The sequence below is a fragment of the Oncorhynchus clarkii genome, chromosome 13, assembly GCF_045791955.1.
Source record: "Oncorhynchus clarkii lewisi isolate Uvic-CL-2024 chromosome 13, UVic_Ocla_1.0, whole genome shotgun sequence".
Lineage (NCBI taxonomy): Eukaryota > Metazoa > Chordata > Actinopteri > Salmoniformes > Salmonidae > Oncorhynchus > Oncorhynchus clarkii.
In genome coordinates this window covers 42,944,413-42,967,396 of record NC_092159.1, presented here as the reverse complement: position 1 = coordinate 42,967,396, position 22,984 = coordinate 42,944,413, and the positions used below count along the sequence as shown (strand labels likewise).

Genomic DNA, 22,984 nt, shown 5'->3' with positions numbered 1-22,984 from the left:
AACTTATCGGGGTCCCCCCACAGTTTCAATTTGAAGAACCCCTAAGGAGACTCCAACAGCCTTTCCTTTAAGAGTATGTTCATGCTCCTGATATTTCTAGGCATTTTCTCATCTCATTCAAATGCATCTTATTTCTTGGGGAAGAACTTGCTCTCTTAATAATAATAATAATAATAATAATACAACGGATGGCTCTATGCAAGACAAATATTCACAATAAAAAGAACATGAATAAATGATACAACCACTTGAACTTTGAAATGTGTGTTACATTTATTAGCCTTAAAAAACAGAAGATTTAGATGTTAGGTACAATGCTTTTAACCAGAAAAGGCACCTGGACGTGCGAGTGAGTTTTTACGTTAGGAATATTCCTGCGTGGCTCAAAACAGCAGCGCCTATTAAACCCCAGACAAAATGGACACATTCACCTGACCAAGGTACACATCTTTATTCATCAGGTTAAAAAGCTAAGAAGACAATAGTGGTGTAGTGATAGCTAAAAATAAATGATTTTATAACATAAATACGATAGTCTTAACGTTGCACATATTCTGTCTGCAACAATTTATTGGTATCCATCTCGCCTCTGGATACAGACAGTCCACCGTGTTTGCAGGGAAAAGTACAAATGAGAGTTAACTCCTATGATATCAACCAAAACATGCCTTAAACTTGAACTCTTTTAAATGTAGCAACCTACACATACTTAATAAATTATATTCTCAATACAAACAATTCATTATTTACCATTCAGAATCGAGAGCTATAAAAGAGCTCTCGTATTGGCCATTTATGTCAATGGCTTGAATCTGAGCTGTAGTGAAGATACGGCTGTGATTGTCTGAAACATTTCTTTATTGCCATCAGTATGTGCATGTCCCTCTAAGGGGCCTTTACTGGCAGTCTTTGGCCTTGTGGGTGGCTAATCTATTTATACCGCAGAGCACAAGAAAATGAAGTCACGCTAACTGGTGAGTATATCTGATCTGAATAGTGGGGCTGTGTCAACAGGGCTTTCCTACTGAAATGCAGTGCCCAGAGATCTGTGTTGAGACACTTCCTTTATCTGAGAAAATGTTCTTTGTCCAAAACGCCGTGCGCAAATACGAAGAGCAAGAATGTGATCCGTTTACATTCTGGCTGCATGGGAGTGAGACAGAGCAGGTTATGCTTACTAATGTGTCAGGGAAACTTCCTCTTAATCCCGGCTCCTGTTCAGTAGGGCACACTGTAGCACTGTGTTCTCATTGGACAAGTTCAGGTAGTACCTCTGTTTCAAAACGATTCATCCTTACCCTAATGTCAAAGGAGAAGGAGAAGCCTTCCCACAGTGAGGTGAGGGCATATGGACATGTTGGTTAGTGCTGCATTCTAATCTATATCATCAGTCCTGCTATGATATCCACTACTAAACCACAACCACAAACGCACTGTGATAATATCAAGGAGAACTACGATGAAAATGTGTGGCTTGTGGTAAGTATAGTGACCTGGTACAGAAGTGCAAGCCAGAAGGAACCAAAAGCACAATTGACTGCATCTTCTCTGGCCAGCAGGGGAAAGAAATCATGGGTGCGCATCTCAGTGAGGAAATCAAAGCGACTCGATTGGCCCTAGTAGTCTCCTTATGGACACCCAGATGGTTCCGCCCACAGTGCCTTTTTTCCCTCTTTCTGATTGGTCCCATGAGAGAGCTGCCACAGTATTTTGGAATCATCATCAGTGATGACTGGCCGTTCCCTCAGGCCTTGTGCGGGTGGGATGGGTGTCGGGTCACTGGCTGAGGCTGATGCTGACGTAGGATGTTGGGATGTAGCCCTCGTTCCCGTTGGCCCTGCGGACCCTGGTCCAGCCGTCACCTTTATCCTCCTCCACTACAGACAACACCTCCCCCTCCTGCATGGTGATGGTCCCCTCGCTGGCACCTAGCAGGGACATGACAGCATGTTACACTATCGCCATGTACAAGTGTGTTATGCCACAATAGTGTTGAGTACATTGGTGTCATTGTGACCCATCCACACCTACCTGGGAAGTTGTACATGGCTGTGCATTGGCCGATGGGAGCGACAAGCTCCTCCTCCTCCTCCTCAAAGTCGTCGTCAAACTCGGCATAGATGGCCTGAGAGGGATCTGGGGTGCCTTCTTCAGAGTGGGTTCCGTCAGGGCTGGAGGGAGAAACACACATATGCTAAATAATAAATATTGTTATATGACTACAGTACATTCACTGACAGCCATGAGTGAAGCCTCGGCGTCTGGTTTCTAACCTGTATGGTTCGTGAGTGCTGCCGTTGTTGTTGGAGTGAGACCTGTAGCTCAACGCATCCTCTGGTAACGTATCTCTCCTAAGCATCGAGTCCCCTCGCTTTCCTGCCTCTGTCAACCATGACTGCGAAACAAAGCACAGAGGAAATATACCATTGTTTCCTATAGATTGTGCTCGTGACAGATTGTGAGTGAGACCAAGTCAAAGAGAGGGAAGGGTTAGTATATTAAATTAAGAAAAACACGAGATCTGTGTTTACAAAGAATTATGTGAAGAGGTAACAAACAATATGTATTCTAGCTTGCATATGGGAACATTGCATGCAGTACATGACTGTGGCCAGTAGAGGGGAGTCCATTACCTCATACTTGTTGAGCTCTCCTCTCAGTCTCTCCATGTTCTGGGCTGTCTGGTTGATCTGGGGAGACAGACTGGCAGGGTCTCCCATCTGGGCGTTCTTCTCATACACATCCTTCATCTTCTCCAGGGCCTCACTGGAGAGACCGAGCAACACACACAGAGACAGACAGAGAGGGAAAGAGAGGAGATGAGAGGTGGATTGATCCCCTGTGAAGTGCAGTAATTGGTAAATAACACACACACAGGAATACTATGTTGGGAGAAGTTGTCAGTAGTCACAGAGATGGTTGTCAAAGCAGTCAGTCAAAACTCCCCCACACACCTCTGGTCCACTTCTTTCTGCAACTCCTTGCCAATGTCATCTAGTTTCTGTTGTAACCTCTTCCTGCGCTGCTCGGGGGGGAGATGGCCAAAGTCCTCTGTCACCGTGGGCTGAGAAAACGCACAGGGCGGAACAGCCACTTTAGCACACACACGCACACATTCTTCATCACCATGGCACGTGGTAGGAGAGGAACACACCCCGCCACCCACAACCACCTCTAGAGGAAATGCCGGTCTGTGGTTAGGGTTCAGCCCAAGGGAAACGGTTGACGACAAGAAAACATTTTTAACCTCTAGTAATGACATTGTTTTTGCTTTAGAGTGAACAAACAGATATGCTTCGTTTTTTTACAGTGAGCTGAACCCAAGACCACCACCATTGTCACCCATATAATCATTCCCAATACCATCCCATTGGCAGCACACCAACCAAAAATAAGAACCTGTTTTAAGAAATCTTCCATTGGGTTTTGTGGTGAACGTTTAAAGGAAGGAGTTTATCATAGTGACAGACCAGTAAAACAATGGAGGTAAACTGAAGCCAATATAAAAATCGGTCAAATTATATAAATTAGATCATGTTGCCCCATTGTGTAGTGACTTGAGTTAAGTGTTGTTACACCCCTAATCCACCAGGTGGCCACCTCTTCAACTCTAACTCCAAACGGACAGACAGACAGGCCATGTTTTCAGCCCTCTGCTTTGCATCCAATGTTGAATTTGAATCTGGCTGTGTTCCAGTTCATGTGCTAGCAGCTAAACTAGAGCGTGAACAATCCAGCATTGATTTGAGAAGGTAAACAAGCAGACTTTAGTGTGACGCTTGAGACCAAGATGCTTGTTCAATTGTACGGATGGAGAGGTGGTCATGTGTGAGATTCCCCGTCAATGTGAGAAGCTGAGACACCCTTTAACACCCCACAGACACACCACTCTAGTATTACCATTACTATGATCCTCTCTGGAGTGAGCCTCTGAGGGAGAGAGAAACAGACAGACAACACGTGTGTGTGTGTGTGTGAGTGAGAACTGGGTGGTTCGAGCCCTGAAGGTTGATTGGCTGAAAGCCGTGGTATATCAGACTGTATAGCACGGGTATGAAAAAAAATGTTTTTGTACTGCTCTAATTACATTGGTAACCAGTTTATAATAGCAATAAGGCACCTCGTGTACCACGGCTAAGGGCTGTATCCAGGCACTCCGTGTTGTGTCACGCCCTTAGCCGTGGTATATTGGCCATATACCACAAACACTGAGGTGCCTTGTTGCTTAAATATATATACAAAGTGCATTCGGAAAGTATTCAGACCCATCAACTGTTTGTTGTTATCAGCTTCACTCTAAAATGTATTAAATAAAACATTTCTCATCAATCTACACACAATACTCCATAATGACAAAGCAAAAACAGATTTAGACATTTTTGCAAATGTCTAAATCTGTTTACATAAGTATTCAGATCCTTTGCTACGAGACTCGAAATTAAGATCAGGTGCATCCTGTTTCCATTGATCATCCTTGAGATGATTCTACAACTTAATTAGAGTCCACCTGTGGTAAATTCTATTGATTTGACATGATTTGGAAAGGCACACACCTGTCTATATACAGGTCCTACAGTTGACAGTGTACATTGAAGGTCCCTAAGAACACAGTGGTCTCCATCGTTCTTAAATGGAAGACGTTTAGAACCACCACCACTCTTCCTAGAGCTGGCCACCCGGCCAAACTGAGCAATCGGGGGAGAAGGGCCTTGGTCAGTGCCCAAGAACCAGACTGTTACTGACAGAGCTCGGGAGTTCCTCTGTGGAGATGGGAGAACCTTCCCGAAGGAGAACCATCTCTGCAGCACTGCACCAATCAGGCCTTTAAGGTAGAATGGCCTGATGGAAGCCACTCCTCAGTAGAAGGCACATAACAGCCCGCTTGCAGTTTGCAAAAGGCACCTAAAGGACTCTCAGACCATGAGAAACCAGATTATCTGGTTTGATGAGAACAAGATTTAAACTCTTTGGCCTGAATGCAAAGCGTCACGTCTGGAGGATATCTGGCACCATCCCTACAGTGAAGCTTGGTGGTGGCAGCATCATGCTGTGGGGATGTTTTTCAGTGGCAGGGACTGGGAGACTAGTCAGGATTGAGGGAAAGATGAATGGAGCAAATTACAGAGAGATCCTTGATGAAAACCTGCTCCAGAGCGCTCAGCACCTCAGACTGGGGTGAAGGTTCACCTTCCAACAGGACAAAGACCCTAAGCACACAGCCAAGACAATGCAGGAGTAGCTTCAGGACAAGTCCTTGAGTGGCCCAGCCAGAGCCCGGACTTGAACATCTCTGGAGAGACCTGAAAATAGATGTGCAGTGACGCTCCCCATCCAACCTGAAAGAGCTTGAGAGAATCTTCAGAGAAGAATGGGAGAAATTCCCTAAATACAGGTGTGCCAAGCTTTCAGCGTCATATCCAAGAAGACCTGAGGCTGTAATCGCTGCCAAAGGTGCTTCAACAAAGTACTGAGTAAAGGGTCTGAATACTTATGTAAATTTCATATTTGGGTGTAGATTGATGAGGGAAAAAACAAAACAACGTAATTAATTTGAGAATAAAGGCTGTAACATAGCAAAATGTGGGAAAAGTCAAGGGGTCTGAATACGTTTGAATGCAATGTGTATTCAGAGTATAAAACACATGAAGGAAACCTGCTCTAAGGGTTAAAGAAAGATGATTAAGCTTTGTGACATGGATTGTGTATGTGTGCCATTCAGAGGGCGACTGGGAAAGACAACAGATTGAAGTGCCTTTGAACAGGGTATGGTAGTAGGTGCCAGGCACACTGGTTTGTGTCAAGAACTACAACACTGCTGGGTTTTTCACAGTCAACAGTTTCCTGTGTGTATCAAGAATGGTCCACCACCCAAGGGACATCCAGCCAACTTAACACAACTGTGGGAAGTCAACATGGGCCAGCATCCCTGTGGAACGCTTTAAACACCTTATAAGGTCTATGCCCTGACAAATTGAGGTTATTCTGAGGGCTTTAAAAAAAGGGGACGCCCGGGGGGGGGTGCAACTCAACATTAGGAAGGTGTTTTTAATGTTTGGTATATTCAGTGTATGACACCTTCAAAGATTCGGTCTTTCCACTCTGAAAGGTCAACACCTGAAACCTGAAACATTTTGCTCATTAAGTTAGTCCGTTTTGATTGAACGTATTCAGTCATTTCATGGAACAATAAGACAGAACAGGTTGATCCACCAAACAGGAGGCCTTTGTGAGGAGACGTTGTGGCCCCTGACCCTGATGACTCACCATTCGCCCGAGGGTCCGGAAGGAGGATATTCTGGGTTTGACTGTCTTATTGATCTCCTTCAAACAGTACGACAATGGGTCCCGGCCGAACTTGGGGGAGGGGGTTCCGTTAGCGGGCGAGGGGGCGGGCGGCGTGGACAAGGGGGTGAGTGAGGAGGGGGAGGGAGAGAGCTGGGGAGGGGTGAAGCACAGACACCCAGGGAGGGGGTGGCATGGAGGGAGAGAGGGAGGGAGGGGAGGACAAAAACAGATGACAAGGGAAAGAGAGAGAGACACCATCAACACCTTAAGCACACCACACAGAGGAAGACGACACTGCAGCAGTTACTCCTGCAGAAGCCCACAGCCACCGGATCATTCACATAGCGCCACAACACCAGCAATGAAACACCAGTACAGCACCACAGCCCCAACACCAACAAAACACAAGCCACGATGAAGGGTAGAGTAGAGTGAGCCTACATGAGGAACAAGGTTGACAGATTGGAGCAGACCAATGGGAGGTTCCATTGGTTAACCTTAATCTGGACACAGATACACAGGTAGACTGAACATTGTAGAAAGGACACCCTATAGGTCTGGGCCTGGTATACGTGCTTGTAATAAGACATGGCAGGTCTCTAAGCTAGTGGGAACTACTGAACGTTGGCATGATGGTGTAACCACATGACCAAGTGAGGAGCAGAGAGGGAGAATATAGTCATCTCTACAGGCTGGTTTCTCAGTCACAGATCAGCCTAGACCTACAGTAGTCCTGGACTAAAAAACACTTTAACTAGGAGCTGATTGAGTCAGTGTTGTTGTTGTGTTGTGTGCAGTTGGGAGACTTTTTACAAATGACATCCAAAGCTCTTTCTTACAGGCCAATATGAAAGTTAACTCTGATCATTACTGATCCACCACTTTGGGGAGAGCAGGAGCGGTGACAACAGAGCGGTGCACCACACAGACAGGACGGGAGGTAGGGTGCATTAGTGGAACAGGATTGGACAGCAGTCAGCAGGGTAAGCCAATCAGACATGCAGCAGGAGGAAAGTGCTGGAAGAGACTGGAGGGAGGAGAGAGAGATGCAGCAGGGGATAGAGGCCGGCCATGATGTAGGTTAGCTCGGTGTTGGGTTGCTGTACTCTCAACATTCCTGTCTAGTTTATTTTCAGTAATTTCAGACTGGCTCAGGAGGCCTGTTTAAGGGACATCCGATATATTCTAGATCTAGGCGGCCTCTAGGGGTCCAACGCCATCCATGATCTCCAATGACGGTGTAGAGAGAACACAGAAAAAATGAGTTCACCTGGAACTAGTCATCCCTCCCTGTCCCAGTATCATCCCTGATGGTTGGCATTTCCCAAAGGTGTCATTGTGGTGGTTTGACTGCTAATGTTATAGTCAGGGCCAGTATAATACAGTATAATAGCAGTGTGTTTGTAGCGGAAAATTCAATGCGTTTGTGCCCGTCTGTGCTGATGAAAGAACAAGCTCTGCAAAACGTTGCCTGCTAGTAGAGTTGACCTATTGGAAACCACAGTCAGTCACACGCTACAGAAAGTCAGAGGGGGCTTATTCCCAGACAGGCCAGGGACACAGCCATGCACATACCAGTTCTAGAAAGGTGTGTGTGTGTGTGTGTGTGTGTGTGTGTGTGTGTGTGTGTGTGTGTGTGTGTGTGTGTGAGAGAGAGAGAGAGAGGAGCCATGCAGTATGTACATGCAGAGCTCTGGGAACAGGAAAGATTGTGTGTGAGACCACAGCTTCAGGACCATAGTGATAGAGGTGGTCCCCAGAGGGACGTTCCCAGACTCTGTCTCCCTGATTCAACCCCTCTGCCTCAACACTGACACACACTGCTTCACGGTTGATCTACCTGCACCTTGGAGCACTGATCATGTCAAACACTAAGAAATCCACTCTTTCATAGGAGGGAAATAACCTGATTTGGGCATGAATTGTAGATTAGGATAATAATGTCTCTTCCTAACTCAGAAAGTCACTCAGCTAGTCAGAACTGAGTCATGGGAGTGGGCTGTACCAGGGAGTGTAAACATTGTGTCTGCGAGGAGGCGTGGTACTAGCAGCCTACCTTACTCTTCTTGCTGAACAGCCAGAACGGTTTGCTCCTGTTCTTGCCCAGCAGCTCCAGGGGGCCTTTGGGTGTACCGAGGGTGCCCAGGCTGCTGTCTGAGGAGGCACGGTTGATGCCCTGACTGTAGTCCTCAAAGTCCAGGTCCCCAGGACGCTCAAAGCCTGACTTGTACTGCTCTATAAGAGCTATGGAGTCCTGCAGGGACAGTAGGTTACATTATGACAGTGAAACACAGACCAACAATACCGAAACGTTTCAAAGCATTTGTGTTTCATACCCATTTCCCTCAAAATTCTGTCAAACTTCATTGGACCACATGCATCTACGTACGTTACGTCTGGGTTTGTTCTGTATACATGCAGTACAGTACGGCCGACTCACATTCCTCTCGTTGACATTAGTGCCCGCTTTGGTGACGCCCTCCAGACACTTCCCGATAATGGGCATCACGTGCCTCTCCGTGTCTGAGAACAAGACGTAGCCCTGCGCCAGCTTCCTCACCCGCCTCTCATCCATATCCTGGAGTTTCTATAGGGCAAGGAGGCACATACATGACGTCACTCAATCAGATCTGCCATGTCTTGGTGCCTGATTACAGAGTAACCATCTCAAAAAGGTCAGCTGTGTTTTCAGTGTCTGTTGAACCCAACGTTAGCATTTAAAATAGCTCCAGCAGAAGGAAGGAAAGCTAGGTTAAGGTCAGGATGGATGAGTGAGAGGCTCTGCCTTACGTTGAAGATGAGAGGCATGTCGCTGAAGTAGAACTGGCTCTGCTCCTTGTTGTATTTCTGCAGCTGGGCTGCGTAGTCGTTCTTACACTCCTCCGCTATGCGTGTCCTCATGTTGGCCTGCTGTTTGGCCTGGACACCGGTAACAAAACAAACACACAGGTCTCACACACACAGGCCGGTATGGTGGCTCACATTCCACTGTCTAAGGGGAAACAGGACAAGTAGGACAGCTGGAATGTGTTCAGTAGGGCACACCGTAGGAAAACGTTCTGCAACGGAAAATGAAAACCGGTGTTCTTTTTATTCAGCGTTGGTGTCCTCCTACCTTCTCGACGTCGGCCTTTGTGGCGTTGATGTCCTGGTCCGTTTTCTCGGCATACTGAGCAGCTTTGTCTGCTTCCCGCCACTCCCTCTCAAAACGTTTCTTACTCTGAAACACAGAGAGACAGAAACACACCATGTTGATCTTAGCTAACCCAACACTGTGCTCAGTGGGCATTTTTTGAATGGAAGAGAATAGACTACTATTGTGTACAAGCGAGACCTCCGCTTCACCCAAGGGTAGTAAACACTTGCACCTGACTTTACTGAAGTGGTGCTGACCCATACAGTGATGAGCAGTGCTGATGGTTTCTGGTCTCATTTTGGTTCCCTACCCCTGCTTTTAAAAAGAGCTCCTCGTCTCATTTTACTGTATATTACAAATACTGGTCACCTGAGTCACCACACACATGCATGCACTCACAACTAGTGAACAAACGTCCCTTTCACCGATGTAACAATGACCCCACTTACAGCAGACAAAAAGCAGACAATATGAGAGAGCATTCAGAAACATTTGACAGCTTTCACCACTATAGACAATGGAGGACAGTGACTGGACAAAAACATTGGCCTTTGACTGAACAGAAAGAATAAACAGTTGTTCACTGACAAGCAAAGTACAGGCCTACTGTATAGAGAGGATGTATACATTAGTATTCTACCGACAACGTAGATTATCCCTTTGGAAGAGAGGAGTTATTGGCAGACGGCCTGACATGTAAACAAACGTACACTGTCGAGCTGCTTATAGGTGCTCTCCAAACTCTGCTGGGCTTTCTTGGCCTCCGACAGATGCTGCAAACAGACAAACAGAGAGAGAGAGGTCACATGAGACACCAAGAACCCTAGGATGATGACATGACGTTCCCTACTTAGACAGGGCCATTGGCATTGGGTACAGAATAAACAACAGCCACCAAAAACCACTGAACAAAACAGATGGTAAACAAATAGCAGTCTGTCTGTCTGTGGGTCATGTCTACTGGGAGACTTTTAATGTTTGTGTGTGTTCTATATTCCATTGGGGTTGGGCCAAGGCATTCCTCTCCTTTCAGCGGATGACAACACGACAGTGACCATCCCCTACGAGACAACCCAATCAAGGCTACCGTCGTGCCATAACAGAGGAACCTACAAATATCTGATGGTCCTTCCTGTCTCCTTCATACTCTCCCTCCTTTTCCCTAGATCCCACCCATCTTCACTCGCCCTCACTATAATAGAGTTTTTAACTCTTCCATCCTTCCCTCTCAGTGTGGATCTCTCTCTCTCTCACCGTCTTGCGCTCCATCTTGAGCTCCTGCAGGTACTTGGTGATTTCGATGCAGATGTTCATCATCATGTTCTCAGCAATCAGCTCCCTCTGTCCTGCGTAGTCGTTCATCTCATTCAGGATGTCCAGGAAGGACTGGTGGTTTGAGAACCTATGGGAGAGGGGGGGGGGGGGGGGGGGGGGGGGGGTAGAGAAGAGATGAGATCTGTAATGGATTTGGGCGTTGACAGGAAGTTACATACACTGTTGCTTAAATAGCTGGGTTAGCCAGGTAATGATAGGTCCATTACTTCCTTATTCCCGTTTCCCTCTCAGGGGGTATAGTAGCAGTCATTTGCATTGCTCTGCAGGTGCTGGCATAGCCTCTCCAACTACAGTACTATAGACAGGAAAGCAGTTTGAAAACACGTCATTGAAATTACGTCATGTATTGTTGGTGTATTATTTTAGTCAAGCTTTGTTTTCCTTCTCTATGTCTGATTAGGAACTGAAAGTCATGTTGAAGATCACAGCTGGCCTGGGCAGGTACAAATACAGCACATTTATTTTATGCACACACACATTCATTCACACACACATTCATTCACACACACAAAAGCCCACCTGCATTCCTGTTCCTCTTTACAGCCTCGTTTAGGATTGTATTTCTTTGTTAGATTTCTGTCAATATTAGGAGAGGGGGAAGATATGGTAAGTAGTCTGGAAGATTGCATCTGTGCTTTTGACATGTTCTAACTTAATTATCCTAAATGATAGGAAAACACATGGCATCAAATTAGGGTGTCTATTCAAATCTCAATGAAGACGTTCTACTAACCTAAATTGGTTACAGTTTGCATTTAATAGAAATGATTTCAATTTAAAATCAATCCACACCTCTAAGAAACAACACACACAAATATTTGCTTCTTGTAGGCAAGACTGCCCCGGTCCACTGGCACAGTTGATCTTTCCATTTTTATCTCAATGTCAAAATCATTTCTAGGTAACAATTAATTACCTTACTGTAAATTGTTTTGAATTCAAATGGTCAAAAAGAAACAAAAAAAGCTCAAGCAAGAATTCTACTAAGACTGGGAGTGGTCAGTCTGGGAGTGGTCTGTCTGGGAGTGGTCTGTCTGGGAGTGGTCTGTCTGGGAGTGGTCTGTCTGGGAGTGGTCTGTCTGGGAGTGGTCTGTCTGGGAGTGGTCTGTCTGGGAGTGGTCTGTCTGGGAGTGGTCAGAGAGGAGCCTAATGGGAAGGATGTGTAACCTGAAAGCTAGCAGTTATTGATCTTCTATTATCATCTAGGTCTAAAAAACCCACCCAGCCAAACAAGCTGAAAATTCAGGCAGCTCTTACACTAAAAGTGCATTATCATAATTGTCACAATTTCACTGTATGATTCCAACCTACGTGTGGAGATATATATTAAAAAAACAAAGGATATCATGTTTCTGACTGCACTGCCCCTTTAAGGGAAAGCCAATGCAAAACTACAGTCAAGAATAACATCCATGTTAAAACACAGCCACTTCTCCTATTCTTCCTTCTTTCATTAGAGCTCCCTCTGACCACATCCTGTCCGTCATGTGCCAGTCTGCTCCCACTTCCTCTCCTCTCCACCAGAGCACAGCAGCAGATACTGACAGACACATGTGGAGTGAGAGTGAGGAACAGAGAAAAGGGGAGGCAGTAATGCAGGCTCAAGCTTGAGAATGAGGGCAGTGTTTCTGGGACTGTCTGGGCTGGGGCAATGCCAACAGGGGGGAGACAAGTTCAACTCTGCCCCAAACTAGTCATAAGACACCACATACATTTCATAAAACAGCTTTTGAGCACAAACATCAACTGCTGTGGGCACACAGGCAGGAATGAGGCCTGAGGAACCATGAAGAAGGAGGCCTACCTCAGCTGCTTGGCATAGTTCTGCTCTATCTCCGTCCTCTCCTTCACAAACTTGACATACTTCTCTACCAGTTCCAGCCCGGATTGCGTGTGCTTGTCGATGATGTCATATTGGTCCTGGGGAGAAGGAACATGAAAAGAGAAAGAGATATTACGGACGATACACACGAGATGCATGAAAAGCTCGTCACCATTCGATAAGAATGACAGGGCGCGTTCCATTGGGTGAGTGACGTCATCTAAGGAAATGCTGGATATTAAATCAGTCCGAGGCAACATTTAGTTTACAGACTGTTGATACTGAATCTCAAGTCACCATATCTACCCAAATGTTATGCCTTCCAAGAATTCTCCACATATACACAGCCATTGACCCCCAGCCTTGAGGTGCTAAATCATGCTGCGTTCTGTTGCTAAAGAGAGGGGGAGAGAAAGTTGGAACAGGGCCAGAGAGAGAGCGAGAGGCCACAGGGAGGAGGACGACCTTCTACCGACAGGAAATAGGAAGCGCCCCACTCTTCCTGTGGTACATGGACTCCGTAGAAACATCCCACATATGAATTGCATAGAACACTAAATAACCAACTGATTACCGCAAAACTGCCAAATTGGAGGAGGCAAGTGGAAGGGAGCGAAGGTAGGGAACTTGTTCGTCTACCCTTTAAAGGCCAAAATTGCCTAAAAGAAATCATCATAAATTGAAAAAAATACCAGTTTCATTGGAGGACCAAAATGTTGACAGCGCTGCCATACAGATTGTAAAATAGAAGAGATTTGATGTACTGATTCTATGGCACATGGTTTATGAACTGATACAAAACAACTTGAAGAGTTTTTCAATAAAAAAAATGTTGTATAAAATTCTTGCCACCAACAGAATGTTATGTTTATAGGGCATACAGCCATCTCAGCTCTGCAGATTTTGCTGCGAAGAGACAGTATCATTAGATCATTTATTCTGGTATTGCCCCTATGTAGCTTGTTTCTGGTCACAGGTTCAGGAATGGCTGAAAAATCACAACATTTACCTCAAATTAACCCTACAAATAGGACTGTTGGGAGATTTGGAAAGCCATAGTCAATCAATCAACAATATAATAGTTTCAATAAAAATATTAATCTTTAACTTACAATCTGTAGATACTATGGGATTAGGAAGGTTCAGAATCTATGTGAAATATCACAACACAGTTGAAATCAAGTTGAGGGAGCGTGCAATTAGCGTGCTGACTGTAGGAATGTCCACCAGAGCTGTTGCCAGATAATTTAATGTTCATTTCTCTACCATTAGCTGCCTACAACATCATGTTAGAGGATTTAGCAGTACGTCCAACCGGCCTCACAACAGCAGACCACGTGTAACCACACCAGCCCAGGACCTCCACATCCAGCTTCTTCACCTGCAGGATCGTCCAATGGGTGGTGAGGAGGGGGTGCTGAGGAGTATTTCTGTCTGTAATAAAACCCTTTTGTTTGAAAATACTCATTCTGATTGGCTGGGCCTGGCTCCCCAGTGGGTGATCAAAATGGCCACCTGACTATTTAAAATACATATTCTCTTAACTCTTCTTGAACTGCACTGTTAGTTACAGGCTTGTAAGTAAGCATTTCACGGTAATGTCTACTACACCTGTTGTATTCGGCGCATGTGACAAATGAAGTTTGATTTGATGCCTTCCCAGGCCCACCCATGACTGTAGCCCCGCCCAGTCATGTGAAATCCATAGATTAGAGCCTAATGAATTTATTTCAGTTGACTGACTTCCTTACATGAACTGTAACTCCATCAAATCTTTGAAATTGTTGCATGTTGAGTTAATATTTTGTGTTCATCGGTGTATATTCTTGCTGTGTAACTACTGTGAAGAAAATAAAGAAGTGCCATGCATGTAAACTGTGTATATAAATGTACAAAAAAATAAAAAGCTGTAAAAACAACGTTTATTTTTTGTCCTCCGAAGAGGAAATCGTTATTTGATTTCCCTACACTTCATAAGCAAACGTATCGTCAACTCACACAAGAAAAACAAAATAGACTTGCTACCACACGTATCATGAACAGAAATTCCCACACTTTGATATGCAGTGAGGACTCTTCTAGTCTCTTTAGTTCCTTTTTTGGCTGGGTGCTTTATGGCCACTTCAAGCACAGACAAGCCTGTTAGAGAGAGTGAGGATGATATCAAGGAACTGTAGTTACAGTATGGAGGAGGGCCATTTAATGGGAAGAGATTCCTGTCATGTTGGGCCATGTTCTTGACCCATCCTACCCCTTCAAAGAGCACACGAAAAAGAGAGTGAAGAAATAACACCTAAGGCCTTTGATTTGAGAAGAGCACGTGAACATGCGGGCTTGTATGAGACATTGCGAGCGAGTTGCTGTATGTGTGCATGTGTAGAACACAGAGGACTACATTTTGAGAAGTCTGATCAAATGTTTCGGGGGCAGGAAAATGAGGACCACAGCACACAGTGTGCTCTTTTTGTGTTCACCCGAAACACCACCAAGAGACGCGGAGAGAACACACAAACTGGTTGGTTTTCATTTCAGTTTAACAGAGTCCTCCTGTCTGAGGTTAAGTTGTAAATAAACCAAGCTGATGGTTGTGAAACAACCATTCGGCCTACTGGCCGGGGTGAATGTCTTCCACCACACAAACATAACCTTGTTTGCCCTCTCCATAAGACAATTTTGTTTAGAAATTGGTTCCAATTTAAAGTTTCAGTAAGCTAGGACATTCAGTTGGGTTTTTCATGAGCATACTGTTGGCTTCATGATAGAATTTAGGACACACGGACACATCAAAGAACCGTAATATTCCAATGACTGTAGGCCCATCCATCCATGTTGGCCCTGCCTCAACCCAGCAGTCTTCTACCTCCACCCCCCAACTCCAGACAGATGAACTTGGGAAGGCATCACCCTAGGCATGGGAAGTCATCCTGCTCAGTGGTGGAAAAAGTTCCCAATTGTCATACTTGAGTAAAAGTAAAAGATACTTTAATAGAAAATGACTTAAGTGAAAGTCACCCAGTAAAATACTACTTGAGTAAAAGTCCAAAAGTAAATTGGTTTAACATATACTTAAGTATCAAAAGTAAAAGTAAAAAATTAAATGTCAAATCCCTTATATAAAGCAAACCAGGTGGCACCATTTTCGTTTTTTTAAATTATTATATACGGATAGCCAGGGGCACACTCCAACACTCAGACATCATTTACAAACCAAGCATGTGTTTAGTGAGTCCGCCTGATCAGAGGCAGTAGGGATGACCAGGAATGTTCTCTTGATAAATGTGTGAATTAGACCATTGATTTTTTTAGTACTTTTGGGTGTCAGGGAAAATGTATGGAGTAAAAAGTACATATTTCCTTTAGGAATGGAGTGAAGTAAAAGTGGTCAAAAATAGAAATAGTAAAGTACAGATACCTCCAAAAATGACTTAAGTAGTACTTTCAAGTCTTTTTACTTAAGAACTTCACACCACTGATCCTACTCCATGACCACAGAGAGGGTTTCCTACCTTAGTCACTATCTTTCATGAACATTATAAAGGGACCGTCTGCCATGCTACATTTCTTTACAGGCTCTGTGTGGAACACACACACACACACACAGAGCCTGTCCTCACTCAGTCACACTAGCAGCCAGGGCTAATGCCCATACACTGATCTTACACACTGAACACTAGGTGCCTAAAATAACTGCTGGATTAACGGCAAGGAAAGCAGGGGACAGATGCCACAGAGCAGGCAGCACAGTTGGCCACGAACGTTACTGGCCAAACACAATCACAACCAATTAGGCAGTGTGGACATTGTGGCGAGAGAAAGAACGAATGTCGAATGACTGTTTTCCAATAGTCTCCCTCACACATAAATACAAACATAAATGGTTAGATGTGTGTGCAAATTGAAGTCATTCTCTAAATTACCAGCTAATAACACCTGATAGAAGGTACAGTAAACTACCAGCTAATAACACCTGATAGAAGGTACAGTAAACTACCAGCTAATAACACCTGATAGAAGGTACAGTAAACTACCAGCTAATAACACCTGATATGAAAAGGTACAGTAAACTACCAGCTAATAACACCTGATAGGAGAAGGTACAGTAAACTACCAGCTAATAACACCTGTTTGAGTTTGCATGTTTTCAGAGAAAAGTAGAGGTTTGAAGAAATGTCTCTTGGGTTAAAAAGGGAAACAGATGTGGCAAATAAATAAATAAATACATACAAGAGCATGGATAGATGAGATGTTTTGAGTTCATTAAACGAGGTCAAACCTAATTAGGTTGCTGGTGCTCCATGCAGCACAGCACTGAGGATGGAAAGAGGACATGAGGAATAGAGAGGCCCAGGGGGGGAACATGGGTAATGAGGTCAGAACCTACCGTCCCACCCTTCTCTCTGTAACACACCATTTACATATTCACTATACGGGGGGGTGTGTGTGTAGGAGGTCAGATCACTGGGTGGGTGGTGGAGTAGCCATAGCCTAGCTCTCAGATAAACCGTGTAGCAACATTGAGGGGCAGTGTGTTCTCGGCCTGATTTTCTAGTGAAAAGACTGCTTGTTTCTCTGTTTGTCTTGTCCATTGTGTCGCCTACCAGCTACCACTGTAACTCACTCTTGTGCACATTGGCTGGGGAATCCATGACAACCGGTGGCCGTGAACAGAGGTTGAAATCTACTTATTATACTCATTAAAACCATGTGAGATCGATGAGCGAGAGCAAAGATCCATCCAGCCATCTATGTTAAAAAGTGAGCTATTGCTTGTTGTCACACGGTACTCTAGTGGGCACCAATCCTGGTCCTGGAAAGCAAGTGTTCACTACAGTGTTTTCCCAGGCTATTTTAAACTCCTCAATAAAAGGTATTGGTGGTCAGTAATTAGCCTGGTTGGCAAACCCTCTCTCCAGGACTAGAGTTGGGTTGGTGACCACTGGCATGCTCAGTACAGTGCACTGTTGAAAACATTGAAGGATCTGGAGTAAATGTGCCATCATGTAACTGATATCATTCAATATGTCAACTGTGTGTGTGAGACTGTGTGCTCCATCCATGCGCACGGTGGGCAGCAGGAGGCAATAGTGTCCTATTTCTGGGAATCAAGTAGCGCCCAACTGTGTGACAACTTGTTGCGGGCATGGCCCTCCCAAAAGTGGATCCTTCCTTAGGACAAAACTAGTCTTGGGGCAAGGAATGTCACTTAAATTCACTCAAGCTCAAAACATCAAAGGCCTAGGCCCTAGACATTCTGAATGTCTGGCAGTTTGTGCACAACCATCTGGGTCATAATGTTTAATTTCTCAAGAAAAAGCTTGACTTCAACTTGGCTAGCTAGCTAATAGCATAATGATCTGAGAGACAAGACACCAGCTGCTTTGTTCTTCAGGGTCCCCAATGAGAGCACTTTGATTTGAGTTACGAATCGTGCTACAACTTATGTACCTGCTACAATGGCTGCGTTTACACAGACAGACAATTCTGCTCTTTTGTCCATTTATGGAGGGGGGGCTTATATGCAGATTCAGGAATGCCCACGTGCAGGAACGTCACAAATTGCGTGCAGCAATTACACACTTACATTTATGGGCAAAACACACTGATCTGATTGGGCAAAGGACAAATTAGTGAAAAATATCAGAATTGGACTGCCTGTGTAAACAGCGTCACATTTGTATCTGTTCAGAGAGTGACATGCTGGTCCAACTCAAGGTGTCAAAAAAATGATATGGACCCATCCAATTGGCAACAGATTTTCATGTGAAAATTCAAAAATAATAGTCATTTCAGAGTTTCCTTTAGGACAATCTGGCGCCGGACAACAGGGAACATTTTTATTGACCAGACATTTGAGAAATTTTATGGACATCCATATGCATTCAGATCCAACCTGGCGCAGCCAACAGCATCAATAAATGAGGGATATTTGCCAAATTAGCCACATTTACGAGTCCTTAAAACCACCCTTAAACAAATTACAAAAACACTATTCCTTGTGTTTCGATGTGTAGCATATGCAAAACTTTAGACTATTTTGAGGCTACTTTCCTAAAACAATTGTCCACCTCACGGTTCAGCTGTCAGAGATTTGAGCACTAAATGCACCAGGGAATTGCACAGTATGATATTCATATTTTAACAGCTTAATTCTTGTTGTACACAAATGTGTTTACATCCCTGTAAGTCAGCTTTTCTCATTTGCCAAAATAAATCCATCCACCTGACAGGTGTGGCATATCAAGAAGCTGATTAAACAGCATGATCATTACACAGGTGCACCTTGTGCTGGGGACAATATAAGGCCACAAAATTACTACAGGGGAGTATCAAGCAACTTCGCACAACCATTGAAGAGGAGTGGGACAACATTCCACAGGCCACAATCAGCAGCCTGACAACTCTATGCGACGGAGATATGTCACGCTGCATGAGGCACATTGCCTATTTAAATAAAGCTTACTTACTTTTTTTTTTTTTTTTTTTTAAATGGTCACACTAGATACTGCCTGGTTTTCTGATCCATGCCCCTACCTTAGTTAAGGTGCACGCACGTTGTGTTTATATATTTTTGTTCCGTATGCGTTTATATATTTTTGTTCCGTATGCGTTTATATATTTTTGTTCCGTATGGGTTTATATATTTTTGTTCCGTATGCGTTTATATATTTTTGTTCCGTATGCGTTTATATATTTTTGTTCCGTATGCGTTTATATATTTTTGTTCCGTATGCGTTTATATATTTTTGTTCCGTATGCGTTTATATATTTTTGTTCCGTATGCGTTTATATATTTTTGTTCCGTATGCGTTTATATATTTTTGTTCCGTATGTGTTTATATATTTTTGTTTTTGGTTCTAAACTTCTTCCATTTAAGAATGATGGAGGCCACCGTGTTCTTGGGGACCTTCAATGCTGCAGAAATGTGTTGGTACCCTTCCCCAGATCTGTGCCTCGACACAATCATGTCTCGGAGCTCTAGGTCAACTGTGGGAACTTAAATAGACAGGTGTGTGCCTTTCCAAATTATGTCCAATCAATTTAATTTACCACAGGTGGACTCCAACTTGTAGAAACATCTCAAGGATGATCAATGGAAACAGGATGCACCTGAGCTCAATTTCGAGTCTCATAGCAAAGGGTCTGAATACTTAAGGTAAAAAATAAAAGTTAAAAAATAAAAAAAGTAAAAACTGTTTTTGCTTTGTCATTATGGGGTATTGTGTGTAGATTGATGAGAAAAAATGCATTTAATCCATTTTAGAATAAGGCTGTAATGTAACAAAATGTGAAAAAAGGGAAGGGGTCTGAATACTTTGAGTATCTGCTTCCATACATTTTTTCAACTGGTGCCGGGGGACCTTCAGATGAGTCTTGTGAGGCCCGTGGGAATCATTGAGCAAAAACAACCTGACATGTACATGCTTGTGAGTCTAACCTTTCCACAGAGGGGTCATATTAGTGTAGCCCAGCCTGTTTGGACGCTACAGACAGAAGTTGGCAGATCGGCTGTACCAACTTCAAGCGCATCCCATGGTGTTCGTGAGAGCAATCTTTCCATGGAGGAGTCATAATAGTTCGTAGGCCAAACCGTTCCGATGCTACATACGATTTTGTAAGAAGACAGCTTTTCGAGGGATGTCTCATGGTGTGACAAACCCTGCTCTAGTTCTGCCACCTTCCACCGCAGATGCAGAACTGCAACATCAACGGATGCGGTGGATTGAGACGCATCCAATTATTTAAAAAACTGATCTCTTGCTTGAATTGACAGATTTGTATTATTATGCTAATTGGAGTTCCGCAGGGCGCGGACATCAACTCTAGGGGGTTTTATAGCTAACTTAAAGCAGACTCAGAGCTGCCTACTCTCACACATTGGCCCTTAACATGTAGGTCCATTGCTCGGTCAAGAGTTGTTGATATCTGATAGAGTTTTGCATAATACATCCCATGCCTCAACTGGGTTTGCCCAAGCTTTATTTATCACGGCCACTGATCACTCTATACAAACAAAATATAGAACATTTTTGAGGTGAGAGGATTGTAGGGGTAATCCAAGCACTAAGGATAACCTTTTTTTGCTGATGTCAACCCCACATAAATGATTCATTTTCTGAACCAGTTGCAGTACAAATGCAGAGTCATCATAAAAAAATAACTAAAAGGTGGATCTTTGTTCACAGGGAAACCCATAACTTTAGTAAGGCAATTTAAAACATGTGACCAGAACTGGGACGCCACAGGAAATTCCCAAAACATGTGCATTAGTGTTCAAACAGCATCTATCACATATTGGAGTAGGAATCAGCTTGATAGAATGCAGCCTTTAGACAGCATGTACTAAAGTCGATTTCATCCACACTTGCATTAGTCCCCTCGTTTGGTGATCAATCATTTTGGCAAACAGATTGTGAACCCGAAAACTGTATGTTTGATTCTAGAGGGGGGGGGGCAATGAATAGAACAATTGTTTGGTTAAGGGTGTAGGGGCAGATTTATGTCATCTTGTCTTCAGGAGATTTTATTATGTATTTACTTTAGTCTGATCTGTGGAACAATTCTCATTCTTAACAATGGGCTAAAATATAGGGTAATAACATGCTTGTCGGCAAGAAAACTACAGGTATTCCCCACACATTTTATTATTCCACTTCTTCCCGATTTTGCCAGTGTTAATCACACATTTGAAGTCTGATATGGCTACTTGTGTCTTTGCTGCCATTCATGAACAGTTTTGAATAAATTATACAAATAAGCATTGATATTAAATGCTCCAGGAATCAAATATTTTAGTATTGTGCACAAGCTAGGCAGCGATGGTAGAGTAACACGACAGCAAGGATCTTCAACTATATAGTAAGCAAGTAAGTAGGTAGTCTGGCACGAGTCGGAACGGCTCACAGGGCAGGAGCCCAACTCTTGTTTCTGTAGCGTGAGGCAGCTTGATGTAAAGTACACCCCCTGGATAAGACGCTAGTCTATTCCAGGGCCTTACCTCCAATCTATCTCCTGAGTAGGCACAAACCACCTGAATATTGATATGTATTCGATTTTTCATCAAGTTTGGGTGATTTAAATAAAATGTTGTTATAACAAGAACATTTTCAAAACACCCGGCACTTGAGAAACATAGATCAGGTGTGGCCAACTCTCCTGGAGAGCAAGCAGGATTTTCTTCCAGCCCTATTTAAAGAGAGTTACCCACTAATATTAAATATTCCTGTGCAGAGCCTTGGTGTACTGGTGACACTCCACGGCATGTGTTGCATACAACTTTCCACCTGAGAACAGGGATCAAATCCCTGCTTCCAACCTTCCCACTGTTTCTAACATTTGCCTGTGTCCCTATCTCCATTTCATTCCTGTCTGAAAGTGTCAAACCACAACAACAAAGATACTTTGAGATTTTTTGGGGATAATGTAACAAAGTCGTCAAATTGAGTGTTCATTTCATGTTCAAAGCATCCTAAATACATCTAACCTGTGGTTTAATTTGTTGTTTTTTTCCACCCCGGTCATAGGCCTACGTCATGTCAAAATACATAGAATTGCAGGAAATTTGTTTTAAAACAGTAACATTTTCTTGAGTGAAGACCTCCAGGGTCCCATCTAGGGGTTGTGCCAGGGGGCAATGAAATTCAAACGCAAATCTCCGCTCCAAGATGTATTTTAAAGCGTATTTCCTGCAATTGTACAATATCGTATGTATGTTTATATGTTACCAGAGGACGAGGCCCAAATGAGTTCCAAAAAATGTACACTTGGGACACGCGGTCAATTTTGACCCTGTTCTGGGTCCAGTTGAGTGTGGCTGGGACAGATGTTCTGAGAGAGAAAGAAATCTCAGCATAGTTTGACTACCTCCATCAAACCCAGTCTCTTGGTATGCTCATAGTCGTAGAAGAACATACATGCTACATCACATTAAAAGTGGCAAAAACAATACTTTGCAAAACTTCACGAGAGCTAAAGCCCTTGGCAGATCCCAGACTGCTCGCATACTCACCCAGAGATCCGTTCCCCAGTCCATGTTTAACGTCTTCTTATCAGCGGATCCCTGAATACAAAGAACTTCCTCAAAGTTATCCCAATTTGGAGGACGCCTCACACCTGGGAGATGAATTCCGAGGACGCTCAAATACCCCTTCTGTATCCTTTCCGTTTCTAAACAGTGAGAATCATTTCTCCCTATAATTTAGCTAACTAATCTAGTTCATCTAAACAATATTCGTTGCAAAGGAAAGAGGGATAAACTAGCTTTCATATCCGCGTCACTCCCAAATCCTAATTCTTAAAGGGACAGTTCCCTAATGTATTTTCCTTCAATAAAATGTTCACTGGCGACAGACTGGCAGTGGCATGTCATAATCAGTGAATCTTGTTTATTTATGGGCATACACAAGTC

At 43.8% G+C, this 22,984-nt stretch overlaps 1 protein-coding gene across 10 annotated transcripts; it reads right to left on the bottom strand.

Moving 5' to 3' along the window:
* Positions 1 to 254: 254 nt before the first annotated feature.
* On the bottom strand, positions 255 to 22,891 carry LOC139364810 (cdc42-interacting protein 4 homolog). 10 transcript variants are annotated; one of them, XM_071101917.1, is made up of 17 exons: positions 22,586 to 22,604; positions 12,561 to 12,676; positions 11,276 to 11,332; positions 10,963 to 11,051; positions 10,676 to 10,823; positions 10,132 to 10,194; positions 9,401 to 9,505; positions 9,076 to 9,204; positions 8,726 to 8,872; positions 8,342 to 8,539; positions 6,265 to 6,435; positions 3,901 to 3,930; positions 2,955 to 3,064; positions 2,634 to 2,766; positions 2,274 to 2,395; positions 2,032 to 2,171; positions 1,318 to 1,928 (listed from the first exon to the last, which is right to left on the bottom strand). In XM_071101917.1, the coding sequence occupies exons 3-17, from the start codon at positions 11,279 to 11,281 to the stop codon at positions 1,777 to 1,779; spliced, it is 1,743 nt and encodes a 580-aa protein (XP_070958018.1). In that variant the 5' UTR covers positions 11,282 to 11,332; positions 12,561 to 12,676; positions 22,586 to 22,604; the 3' UTR covers positions 1,318 to 1,776. The 10 variants fall into 10 exon arrangements, with proteins under 10 accessions (XP_070958020.1, XP_070958017.1, XP_070958023.1 ...); XM_071101918.1 differs by lacking the exon at positions 22,586 to 22,604 and adding an exon at positions 12,885 to 12,905; XM_071101919.1 differs by lacking the exon at positions 3,901 to 3,930 and having other exon boundaries at positions 255 to 1,928; positions 22,586 to 22,828.
* Positions 22,892 to 22,984: the final 93 nt, after the last annotated feature.